At 43.8% G+C, this 13,268-nt stretch overlaps 1 protein-coding gene across 2 annotated transcripts in view; it reads left to right on the forward strand.

Moving 5' to 3' along the window:
* RELN (reelin) overlaps positions 1–13,268 on the forward strand; it is a 452,196-nt gene that overhangs the window by 280,548 nt on the left and 158,380 nt on the right. For both annotated transcript variants that reach the window (XM_074942520.1, XM_074942521.1), the window contains exons 12-13: positions 8,018–8,169; positions 12,808–12,920. In XM_074942520.1, coding sequence (XP_074798621.1) covers positions 8,018–8,169; positions 12,808–12,920 — 265 coding nt within the window. The remainder of the gene's footprint in view (positions 1–8,017; positions 8,170–12,807; positions 12,921–13,268) is intronic.

A 13,268-nucleotide genomic window follows, 5' to 3' on the forward strand; every position in this document is an offset into this window, starting at 1 on the left:
AGGGTTGGAGGGCAAGGTACCATCTCATAATCCGTGCGTTCGAATCCTTCATGGTGTTGATCCATCATAGGGGAGCGTGGTCTGTAACTAGCCAAAAGGGGCTCCCTAGCAGGTAGTACCTTAAGGTCTCTATTGCCCATTTTACCACCAGCGCTTCCTTCTCGATGATGGAGTACTTGACCTCTCGAGGAAACAGCTTCCGGTTTAGGTACAGCACAGGGTGTTCTTCCCCATCTAGTTCCTGTGATAGCACGGCCCCTAGCCCCACTTCTGAGGCGTCTGTTTGTAAAATAAACGGTTTTGAGAAATCAGGGTGGAACAGGACTGGTTCCTGGTAAGTTGCTTTTTCAATCCTCTGCTCACCGGATATTTTGCAGCCAGGAGTTCTTTGTGAGGTCAGAGAGGGGGGCGGCTATCGTGGCAAAGTCTGGCATGAACCGACTATAGTAGCCGGCCAATCCCCGGAATTGCCTTACCTTCCTTTCTGTCGTAGGGGCGGGGTAATCCCTCAGGGCCTGTACCTTGTCCACCAGGGGACGGAGCTGGCCTGCCCCCACCGTATGCCTCAAGTAGGTCATTTCTTTCCACCCGAGGTGACACTTGGCAGGGTTTGTAGTGAGTCCTGCTTACTTCAGGGCTTGCAGCACTGCAGTGAGATGCTGTAGGTGTTCCTCCCAATTTGTGCTGTAGACCACAATATCATTGATATAAGCGGCCACGTGCTGCCTGTGTGGCTGAAATAGTTGGTCCATCAATCGCTGGAATGTTGCCATGGCCCCATGTAACCCAAAGGGCATGGTGATTAAATGGTATAGGCCAAATGGCGTAGGGAAGGCTGTCTTCTCCCTGGAAGTTGGGGTGAGGGGTATTTGGCAGTACCCCTTGGTCAAATCTAGTGTTGATAAAAACTTAGAACTACCCAGTCATTCCAGCAGTTCATCTATCCAGGGCATTGGATAGGCATCAAAGCGGGAGATGGCATTGACTCCCATAAAGTCTATACAGAGCCTCACAGTCCCATCAGGCTTTGGGACTAGGACTATGGGGCTTCTCCATTCACTTCCACTACCCCCAGGGCTAGCATCGCCTCGAGTTCCTTCTGGACCACTTCCCACATTTTCTGGGGAAATGGGCGATATTCGTTGCGAACCTTCTGTCCGGGAATGGTGTCTATGTGGTGGCTGGTAATACTCATCCATCCTGGACAGGAAGATAAAATGGAGGGGAAGTCTTGGACCAGCCGCTGTAACCTCGCTTGTTGCTCTGGGCTTAAATCCTGCCCCATTGTGATTGGTGTTGGGTGAGGGAATCCCCTGGCTACCGGCCCCAATTTGGGCTCCGGGGGATATGGGGTGATTAGCAGGTCTTCCTGGGCCTTCCAGGCCTTCAAGAAGTTTACATGGTATATCCAGATGTCCTTTCATCATCCAGGGAGTCTAACCTCAAAATCCACTGGTCCCACCTGTTGACCAATCTCGAACGGTCCTTGCCATTTGGCTAGCAGCTTAGATTCTGATGACAGCACTAGGAGCGAGACCCAATCCCCAGACTCCAAGATCCATAGCTTGGCCCCCCTGTTGTACCAGAGTTCTTGGGTCTGTTGGGCCTGGAGTAAATTTTCCCAGGTGAACTATCCAAGCTTCCGAAGGCATTCCCGCAGCTGCAGGATGTAAGGGACTGATCCCGGGACCCTCAAATCTTGTTCCTCCCAGGTCTCTCAGAGCAGATATAGGATCCCCCTTGGCTGTCTCCCGTAAAGGACCTCAAACTGGGAGAATCCTGTCGAGGCTTGGGGGACCTCATGCATCGCAAACAGCAGTGAGGGGACTAGTTTGTCCCAATGTTGTGGATTGTCATCCACAAACTTCCTGAGCATGGTCTTCAGGGTTCTGTTAAATTTTTCCACTAGGCCATCAGTCCGTGGATGGTATACTGATGTCTTGAGGGCACGTATGTTTACACAGACGACACAATTAAGCCATCAATTTGGAAGAGACATTCGTTCCACGGTCAGTCAATATTTCCCTGAGTATCCCGACCCTGGCAAAAATTTTCAGAAGCTCTGCAGCTATGGCAAGAGCTGTGATGGTCTGTAGCTGGACGGCCTCCAGGTAGCGGGTCGCATATTTGACTACCACTAGAATATACTGGAACCTGGATGCACTCTTCTCCAAGGGTCCCACTAGATCTAGGCTGATCCGTTCAAAGGGTACTCCCACTTCTGGGAGTGGAATCAGAGGTGCCTGCTGTACCTCCTTTGGGCCTGTGCACTGACATTCCAGGCACAAAGCACAGAAGTCCTGCACTTCCTGGTGTATACCAGGCCAGAAGATCCCCAGAGATACACGTTGCAGGGTCTTCTCTCGTCCCATGTGGCCAGCCCACGACACCACATGGGCCAATCATAACAGCTCTCAACACAACCTCTTGGGAACCAGCAGTTGGCAGAATTCCTCTCCGATCTGTGGAACTTAGGTCACCCGATAGAGGCAATCATTGTGGATCTCAAATGTGTGGTCCCTGGGGCCATCTTACTCCAATGCCCACCTGGTCTCCCACCTCCAGAACTAGTTCCCAGGCTCGGCTCAAGGTCGGGTCTTCCCTCTGTTCCTGAAGGAAATCCCCATCTAGCTCCAGCCACTCTTGGCTGACTCGCTCCGTTGTCTAGGGCGCTGTAGGGCGTGGTGTGAGGTTTCTAGTCTGGCTGGAGGGACCCTCATCCAGGTCATCCTGCCACCCCTGGTGCAGGAACTCCTTCCTTATGGACCCTGACTTCTCCTGCTCCAAAGTCCAGTCCCCCAATGCTCACAGGATTTCGCTGAACCAAGGCCAATCATGTCCTAGGACCACCGTGTACACCGAAGTCAGAGCTAAGCCCGCCCAACACTCTTCCTTGTGTTGGCCTATCTCCAGGCATATCTTGGTGATGGGATATGGCTGCACCTTCCCATGGATGCACTGCATATATATTGGTGCCACCTCTAGATCTGGGGAGTCCACCAAGCTGGCCCAGACCAGCGTCTGGCTGCAGCCTGAGTTAATAGGGCCATCACTGGGGTACCATCCACCTGCCCGGGCACCACGAGTTTGGTCGGGGCCTTTTTCTGGGCCCGGCGGTCTGCTGTCCACACCTGACCATAGGCACGGTCCATAAACAGACAGTCCCACCAAAAGTGCTCCTCTTGTCCACACTCAGAGCCCTTTGGGAACTTGGGCCCTTGAGCTGTGTCCTGGAGTTCCCAACATGCCTGGAGAAGTTCCTTCACCCCACAGGTTTAAGTGTATGGCCCGGCTCCCACTGGTGATCCATGGGGGCCTCGCTAAGCTGGGTTTACTGTGAGGTCTCCCCATTTCAGGTCTTGGTTGCTGAGCCTCAGGGTTCCGGCTTCACCCCGCCAGACCTTCTGGTTTGAGGGGTTGATGTTCAGGTCCTTCAGTGGCCAGGTAATCCTCCATCAAAGAGACAGCTTCATTCAGGGCCATTGGGTGGTGGTGTTATACCCACTCCTTTGCCCCCGCTGGGAGGATCTGTGTGAATTGTTCCAATGCTATGGGCTCCGCCACCTGGGGCCCAGTTAAATTCTCCGGATTCAGCCATTTCCAGCAATAGTCCCGCAAGCATTGGGCCACAGCTCGTGGTCAAGCTCCTGGAGGCTACTGCTCTTTGCAGAACCACTCTTGGTAGGTCTCCAGGCTAATGCTGGTATGGTCTAATATGGCAGCTTTCACACGGGAGTAATCCCAGGGCTCATGAGGAACCAGGTTGTGGTAGGCAGTTTGCACCTGGCTGGTCAAATAGGGGGCCAGTAGGATGGCCCAGCCTTCAGGAGGCCAACATGCAGCTGTAGCAACCTGTTCAAAAGTAACAAGGAATGCCTCGGGATCATCACCAGGCCCCATCTTGGTGAGGTGCACGGGTAGCCTCACCAGGGTATCCCCTGGCCCTACCCCTGCAGGGATGGGCCTTGACAGTACTGCCAGCTGTAGCCATGTCGCAACCTGTTGGACTAGGAATTCCTGGTTGGTCTGATGCTGGGCCGCCAACTCTTGCAGCAGCTACTGTTGTTGCTCCTGATGCTGGGTCATACGGAGCTGGTGCTGACTGGCGATCTGCTGCATCAGCTGTGCCATAAAACAACCCTCACTGTCAGGGCAGGGTGACCTAATGGCCAGAGTCAGTACAAGAACCCCTTACAGTCAGGGTATGTGGCCTATGGCCAGAGTCAATACAAGAACCCCCTATAGTCAGGGTAGTGTGGCCTAATGGCCCAAGTCAGTACAAAAGCCCCTCACAATCAGGGCAGTGAGGCCTAATGGCCAGAGGCAATAAAGTCACACCCCTCTGTGGGGTTGCATGGCCTATTGGGGAAGTAGCACACCACTCGGGGGGAGGGGTGGCACCACTCCTCCAAGCCCTAGCCCAGGGCCCTGGCAGTGGCGGGATTACTCACCACCGAGACAGTGGGGATCCTTCCAAAACACGCTGACTGGTTCTCCAGTTCACCCACCAGAGCAAAGTCTAAGTTCCCTGGGCTGCTTCCTACCCTGTCTTTGCTGGCAATGGGCCACTGTTACCACAGGTCTCCGGGGTCTTCAGGCAGCATAGCTCCTGATGTTGTAGCCTTCTCTCTCGGTTGGTCAGGCCACCTGGAATCCATCTGGGGCTCGGCAGGCCTTGCTTCTGGGGTCAGGTTCTGTAGCAGCTCCCTGGAGAGAGCCTGCAGTCTGCATCCTCTCCCTTCAGAAGCCTGCCCAGACTGAGCTTGGCTGCTTCCCTTTATGGCTTGCCTCCAGGCTGAGCATGCCCAGCAGAGGCAAAGGGGTGTGGCTTCCTCAGCCTGCAATGCACAGTTAACCCCTGCAGAGCCAGAGCGGGGTAGGTGCAACCCGTCACAGGGAGATATTTACTCCACCCTCTATAAAGCTCCTGGATTCATAGATTCCAAGCCCAGAAGGGACCACTTTGATAATCTAGTCCAACCTTCTGTATAACACAAGCCATAGAACTTCCCCAAAAGAATTCCGAGAGCATATCTTTTGGAAAGACATCCAATTTGATTTCAAAATTGCGAGTGATGGAGAATACACCGTGACCCCTGGTAAATTGTTTCAATGGTTAATTACCCACACTGTTAAAACTTTATGCCTTATTTCTAGTCTGAATTTGTTTAGCTTCAACTTCCAGCCATTGGGTTATTCTTTTTTCTGCTAGATTGAAGAGCCCATTATCAAATGTTTGTTCCTCATGTATGCACTTACAAATTGTGGTCGTCACCCCCTGCCCTCCTTTTTTAAACTAAATAGATTGAGTGCCTTGACACTATCACTGTAAGGAATGTTTTCTAATCCTTTAATCACTTTCATGGCTTTTCTCTGAATGCTCTCCAGTTTATCAACATCCTTCTTAAATTGTGGACACCATAACTGGTTGCACAACTGACAAATACAATAGTAAAATAATATCTCTATTCCTACTCAAGATTCCCTTGTTTAGTCATCCAAGGATTGCATTAGATTGTGAAATCAAGCACTGAAAAATTGGGAAATGCCAGATTTACAGTTTCATGCAAAATTTTGGATGCACAAGGAGACATAATGAATCTGTGCAGTCAACGAGGTAGAGATAGAGTTTTACTATTGTCTTTAATGGGAGCAAAGTAAGGCCAATGCTCAGTACTTCTTCTCATTCACAAAGGATTGTTATCCCATTTCTCTTTTATAACACAGATTAGGGACTCAATCCTGCAACTAGATCCCTGTGAGCAGACTGTTGCAGAGCCCTGTTTACTTCCCACACAGATCTACTTGCAGGATTGGGTCTTATGTTTCCATCTGACATAAAGTGTAAACATTTAGATTGATAAACCATCATACCATTTTTGCATATCATTTATCATTCATCAGTGAAAGAAGAATGACTATAGACTGATTTGCGGGATAAATGTATCCCAAAGTTACATTTAACAAAGATTTTCTACATGTTTATAATATAATATGTTTATAATATGATAATAGATGCAGTTTATCCGATTCCTTCTCTATTTATCATTACAGAGAGAATTTGGACTTATTTTTACAAAAATGCCAGAGTCATTTTACATTGTTAAACTTTCTACTTTTCATTTTGAATGTTCCCTAAAAGGAAGTTATCCCTAGAAACACCCATGATCTGCATCATTCATGACCCCATGTTGTTTTGTGGGTCAGTAAAGAGAGTGTTTTAATTGGGCTAAATGGAGCATATAAAAAGACCAATGAACCATTGTGAGATTTCTTTGTATAAATCAAAACAGGCGCAACTGTTTAATCCTGCAATTGTCTTGGTTCCCAAAGACCCATCTTCAAAATTGGTAACTGTATATTTTATCATATCACGTGTTATTTTTTTAAATGTCTGAACCACCAAAGTTCTTTCATCAGAATTAGATGTACATCAAACAAAAATGCTTTGCTACAGAATGTTTAAATTTATTGAAACGTAAACTAACCATACTTTTGCAACCAAACAGATTAAATTCTTACAGAGCGCTTTGTTCTTCAGATGACATATTTATGTTTATACCATAAAAGCATTTCAATAAATGTTAATTTGGTAGATTTTCAAATATTACTTTGTAATCTACTATAAGATATAAAGTGGGATTTTCAAATGCACTCAGTATAGGCCTAACTCTGAGGCCATTGAAGTCAATGTTTGAACTACAATTGACTTAAGTGGTAGCAGCACTGAGCACTTAAAAAAAATCACACCCATACATTCGGATATAGTTTGAGGGGGTTAAAAAAAAATCAGATATAAACTTGATCAACAATCCTTGTGGGGGTTACTGACAATTGTTTATTACTGGAAAGAAACCAGTACTTAGAAATTAGAAAAGGAGACCTTAGGTAGTTGTTAGGTTCTGTTCACTCACTTCTCACTGCTAGAGCTGGGCAGGAAATAGTTTTCCCATTCTGTGAGTGTTTTTGAGATTCTGAATTATTTTGCCATCACAAATCACAATGAAAATTTTCACAAATCAATCATTCAAAGACCACTTCCGATAGGGCCAACCAAGCATTTCATTTTGATCATTTTCAAACATTCCATCTTATTTTGACCTTTTTTATGTTTAAAACTTTTTTTAGTATAAATTAACTAAAACTTTGAAATGAAAAGTCATTTCAAACTGAAAAATGAAAGTTTTCATTTCTAAAATGTCAAAACAGGACTTTTTGACAATTTCTAAACTTATTTTTACCAACCTATTTTTCAATCAGGAGATTTGGAAACCAACCCTTGCCTGTGAACAGTTTTAGTTTCAACAAACACCATTTTCTGATGAAAAAATGTTTCCTTGGAAAATTCCCGACCAACTATATGTACTGCCACTGGCTGGAAAAACAAAAACATGTTTTCTATTAAATTTGAGAAAAAGGGGAATCAAATTAAATTTTTTGAGAAGCATAGTATCTCTTTTTTCCTCTATTCAAGCACTGAATGAAAACTGTTACTCAAAAATGTTCAAATGCTACTCAAAAAGTTAAATAGAGGGCATCCCCTGTTATGGCCTACATGTTCAATGATTGCATAGTAGATATGATCAATGCAGTATTCCTTTTAAAGTTTCAGAGATGTTTAAATGTCTTCTAAATTAGCCAAAATGAAAATACAATGGAGGTTGCATTTACATTACATGTTATTTATTTATATAACACCAAAGTACTGAGAAAGGGTAATATTCAACAGCCAAAATAAATATCTCAACAACTTAAATAACTTTGTACAATTCTGCCAATTACTGTATTTTAAATAATATAATCTACAACTTCGCTGACATACATTAATTGTATGCTGTTTAAGTTGACTGAATTGAAGGAGCTGTTATTTTGTGGTCACTAGCATGTTTGAACAAACTGCTTTTCTTTATACCACATGAGGTTTGAAGACGTTTTTCTTTATAAAATAAACTGTTAGAAACATACAGGCTTACCCCTAGCAGGTATTTGACTCTCAACACATTGTTGATGTATTTAGATGGGACATATCTGGAGCTGTCATTGGTACTGAATGTGGAACACTGGAGTCAGGTTCATCTATGGTATTCCTCAGAGATGGAGAGAGAAAACTATGTACTCCATATATGGACACTACAGGTTATGGGAACCTGAGATTTTACTTCAGCATGGGTGAGTATGTACTTTTAACATATTTGGGACACGCAAAACATATCAGACTAGAATTTGAAAAAAAATTTGAAATCCTACAGTCTGAACCAAAATACGCTAAATATCTTATAAAGATGATAGCTTTGAGTCATTCCACCTCCACGCTGGTGTGGCTTCTTTGATTTCAATAGATTAACACAGTGGAGAATCAGGCCCAATTTGTTCTGTCTGAAGTGGGAGTTGTCTCCAGGTGGGAGCTGTTGTGTTAATTTTCGAGAGAGAAAATGAGGCCATAGAGTCATAGGTGTTAACATAACCCAGTCACTGTCCAGCATTAAACAGTTTTAAACAAGATTCAGGGTTTGGTATACAGAGACCTCAGCCTGCTTAGTACCATAGCAAACACACCATTAAAAATCCTTTTAATCTTTTATTAAAAATACAGAAAAGAAGGAAAAACAGTTAATGCAATTGAAATGTAAAGTATTAAATAAGGCTTTCATTTTAACAACATCCCTTGTTCTCTTTTCCTGTAGCTGGAGAGAGCCTTTACCAGGAATAAAGCCCATTTTTGACAGTCTCTTAGGTGGCAATAACTGTCCTTCTGGAAAAAAGTGAAGTTAGTTGAGATAGGCTGAAGCTCTTGTTGTTGCTGTGTTATTAAAGTCCAATCCCCTTTTCTAGAAGACAAAACAGGACAAACACACATGAATGGGAAAGGAAAGAACAGCAAAGATAAAAATGCAACTTTTTCTGTCTCTGATGTTGACTTTCACTTGCAGCCTCACTGCTGGAAAAATACAGGCCCAGCACATGGTCTTATCAGCCATTCTGAGACCTGGCAAATATACATCGGTCTGTTTAGGGCATTCCTTTAAGCTGCCTCTTTCTGGTCCCAGGCTTACAGCAGTGTTGCAAAATATACAATCCTGGCCAGCTGAGCCGGACTCTGCTTAGACAGAAGGCAAAAGAAGAGGAATAAGAAAGAGAAGAAATAAGGTGGGGAAGGAAAAGGACACATGAGGAATAGAGCTTCACATCCTAGATGGCATTTGGGATTCTGCCAGAGCTAGTGGAGGTGACAGTGTCATCTGGGTCTCTCTCTCTGGCTTAGTCTCGTCAGGACATTTCACAGGGAACAGAATGAAAAAGACCCACGGTCCCAGGAAACATTGGGGGGCAGCCATAATCATGAATCTCCTGCAGTCACCAATTTTTTTCACAAAGTCTGTTTCTTTAAGAAATCCCAAAAGGGAGTGATGGGTGGAATAGGCCATCCCCTCATTATTTTGTTCATCAATCTCACCTAACTTCTGACTTGCTGCATTTAATCCATTGATTTCTGGTTCCACATCTGCCTTGTTGCCACATATGATCTCAACACAGTGCTTCGGTTATATCGGCAACATCTTTTTGTTTAGACTAACTCAGTCATTCTGTATTTCACTTTTAATAATTTTTACAAATAACCTTATGTAACAGTCTGGGTTGGACTTCTGTTACCTTTTTCACATCAAAGTGTGCAAACATTTGTTATTCCAAGTAACCTAACAATGTTACAAACGTCCATCCACTTTCCCACAGTTAGGCTCACAGCTGAGGAAGGCCTTCTAGGCCTCAATTATTACAACAGACCATGTCTCTGTTAACTAACCCACAAAATGGTTTCTGCTCCTGAGCTACTAAGCCATCCCCAGACTCATGAATAGCTGCCACAATAATGTCTTCCCCGAGGGTGAAATTCAATCCCAGAGCACAAGGTCCACACAAGAACTCCACAATACTGAAATACTATACTAAATGTTTAAGTAGTGCTGAGGATTGTGTGCAGGCCTTTTGCAATGGGATGAATTTCACCCTGAATGGTTTTCTTGGGGGGCAATGGTAAACTAGCAAGAATAAAAGATGAAGTAAAAGCAAAAAGTTTCCTCTCCAAATAAGAAGGCTGCTGTCAGTACAACTGTATTAGGCATTCACACTCACAAATCCAAATTCACACAAATGTTTGTTGGGTGTGGGGAAATCATCCAATATTTTGTTGTATTTTCCAGGAATTTAATGCATACATGTATAAATAAAGGAAATTCCACATGAAATTTATTCTCTCAACACAACATTTGGTTTTTAGAAAATAGTGAAGAAAATAATGGGATGATAAAGGAGGAAGCATGGATTAAATTAGTGACCTTCCAAAGCCACCTTTTGAGTCAACAAGAAAAAAATCCTTAATTCATTGATTCAAAGTCCTGTTGTAGTTACTCTGAATTGTCACACATCTCCCCTGTGTTACATGATTTACCAATAAAGCACAGGAAAGGGAGGTTGCCTTATTTCCAGGTCTTCCAGGCATTACAACACCTGCAAGAGAAACAGGAAAGAAACTTTGTCAACCTTCTGAACTTACAGGAGAGGCTGTCAGCTCAGCAAGAGTGGTGGAGAAATTGGGTGATGGCATTGAAAACATAAGCAATGCCTGTTTGTAGCTAAATGCATAATAGTGTAAATATTCAGGTATACAAATAAAGCCTCACAGAAGCAAGTAGAGCTTTCATAGTACAGTGTAAATCACAGCAAAGATGTAAGCCTTATAAGGCTTTTCAGAACACCCTTATAATTGGCCATCTTTGCTTGACAAAGCAATTGAAGAGTTTTATATCTGAAATCTTACACACTATTTAAAAGAGCTTCCTCATCCTGTTTTTCTAAACCAACCTGCAATGTCAGCCTGATACAGGAAAGCATGAAACTTCCTTTTTTCAGTTACAGATACCTTGTTTTAATATTCATTATCCAGGATACCAAATGGAGCTATGCCAATAAAATATACTACCATTAGCATCCATTGTTGTTTAAAGCCATTCTATCTCTATTGCAACATTTAAAGAATATGTCCAGCCCAGATTTGCCTCCACAGCTGCTACTACATGAAAGCTTTACAAGTCTCTTGAGCTCTACAGATATGGAGATGCTGCCCCAGCTGAAACCCTGTTCCTTTGCAGGGGGGAAAAACAAGTCACAAACTCTACTGTGTCCAGCTCCCTTTGAGCCCATGTTAATGACATTAGGGAATAGGGGCACACGGAGCAAGATGCACAGTGCATTTTCCCAAGCAAATTCTTGCCTGCCTGCCTGCCTGTTAGCCAGAGAGGAAGAAGATGAATAGATTCATGGAGTTTAAGACTAGAAGGGACCATTATATCATCTCATCTGACCTATACATCCCATGCTGTTAAATTTCACTGTTCCCCTATATTCAGCCCAATAACTTGTGTTTGACTAAAGTATAACTCATGCTTAGCTAACTGTGCTTCCCAAAGTATCTAGGAAGTGCCACAACTATGGATAAATTGGGAAAGGGAGGAAGAAGGGGATGCGGCAACCTTTCCATGCCCAACTGAGGGTCCACTTCCTGAGGCAGAACTGCTTAGGACCTCACTGCCATAACAAGGCTTTGGGACACAGGATTAGCACCCTCTTCACATCCACGAATGCCAAGTATATTGGGAGAGCCAGCAATAAGGTTGCAATGTTAATACTAGTATTTTTAATGTATATAGCACCTTTCATTCAGAGATCTCAAAGCAACTAGCAAATTCTAATTAGTCCTGCCAACAATCCTATGGATTATATAAACATTATTCTCATTATACAGATGGGCACAGGGAGTCTTGCTGAACTTGCCAGAGTTACACACCAGGTCTGTGAAAGAGGAAAATAACACAGAAATCCTCCTGACTCCTAATCCCATTCTTAAACCACTACACCATGCTCCCTTCCATTGTGCAATGGGAGTTTGGCTGAGTAAAGATGGTCTCTCTTATTCCCTAATGAAAGTACTGTAAATCACAGTTACAAACGGCATATCTTTTACTTCTCCACAATATTCACTAAGGGCTCTATTGTGCTAATATGTATCAGGAACAGTGTAGCACCACCCCAGTCAGAGCTCAGAGAGGCACAAAGGGAGACAGAGAACATATGGCTGCAACCACACCCATGAAGACAGTGCCTGGCATACACCTAGTTAGCCTTGTTAGCTAATGGAGTGAGGGGGAGGAGGTAGGCTCCCTGAACTCCACAGGCTCCCTGAACTTCCCTCTGTATCCTTTGGAGAGGCTAACCCTGAACAGCCCTGCCACTGCCTGCTTGCAAGGACTATTCTTGTGCCCAGGGCCCAGTACAATCTTGCTATATGTCCTCTGTGTTTGCACAGCACCAAACATGATGGAGCCCTGAACCTGACAGAGGCCTTTGGCTCTAACCAGGATGTAAATACTAAATAATAACAATGTACCGATTTCTACCAGAAACAGGAAATCAAACACTGAAAAAAGCAGAACACTTCCATGTGAATAGGGTGTAAGATGCACAGATACAAACACCACTTGTGGCATAACATTGTTTTTATTAAAATTTATTTCAATAAACTGATAAAAATAGTTACTTAGGCTTTTCTATCAAGGCATTGATCTCCAGCATGGCCTATCTGATCGAATGGTTCTTATACATTATTCCATTGGGGCTTGTGTTCTTTTGTTTCAGATCTTAGTTTAATAATAACTAGGTGTAATTGTTTTCATAATTATGGGAATTTAATGTGATTTACTTCTAAATAACATGTGCTTCAGTTATTTTGTTTCTCAAATATGTATTGTAAAGGGGGAACTTGTGATTCTGGAGAGGCCCATGAAAATGATGTCCTCCTCTATGCAAAGATAGAAGGAAGGAAAGAGCACATAGCTCTTGATACACTGACCTATGCTTCTTATAAGGTAGGTGTTATAGACAAAGATAGACAGACAACCTACATTTTTAAGCCAATTTGACCATGCTGAGTATGGCATTCCACTGGGGTAATTCAACAAGAGCTTTTCAAGCAACTAACATGTACAGATCACACGGTTAGAAAGCATCTGAGCATCAAAATTCTGCAATGCCCACTACTTAGCTCATTTAATGCCAGGATAATAGACTAAAAAGAAGGTAGCAGATAAAGAGGTTGGAAGCTTATAATTATTATAGCTATTTTTGAGCATGAGAGCATGCAGCAGCTAGACTGGGGGAATGGGAGTGTCAATAAAGGAGAGGTTTGTGGTGTCCATGTGATCAGGTAAGCAGTC

The sequence above is a fragment of the Natator depressus genome, chromosome 1 (assembly GCF_965152275.1).
Source record: "Natator depressus isolate rNatDep1 chromosome 1, rNatDep2.hap1, whole genome shotgun sequence".
NCBI lineage: Eukaryota > Metazoa > Chordata > Testudines > Cheloniidae > Natator > Natator depressus.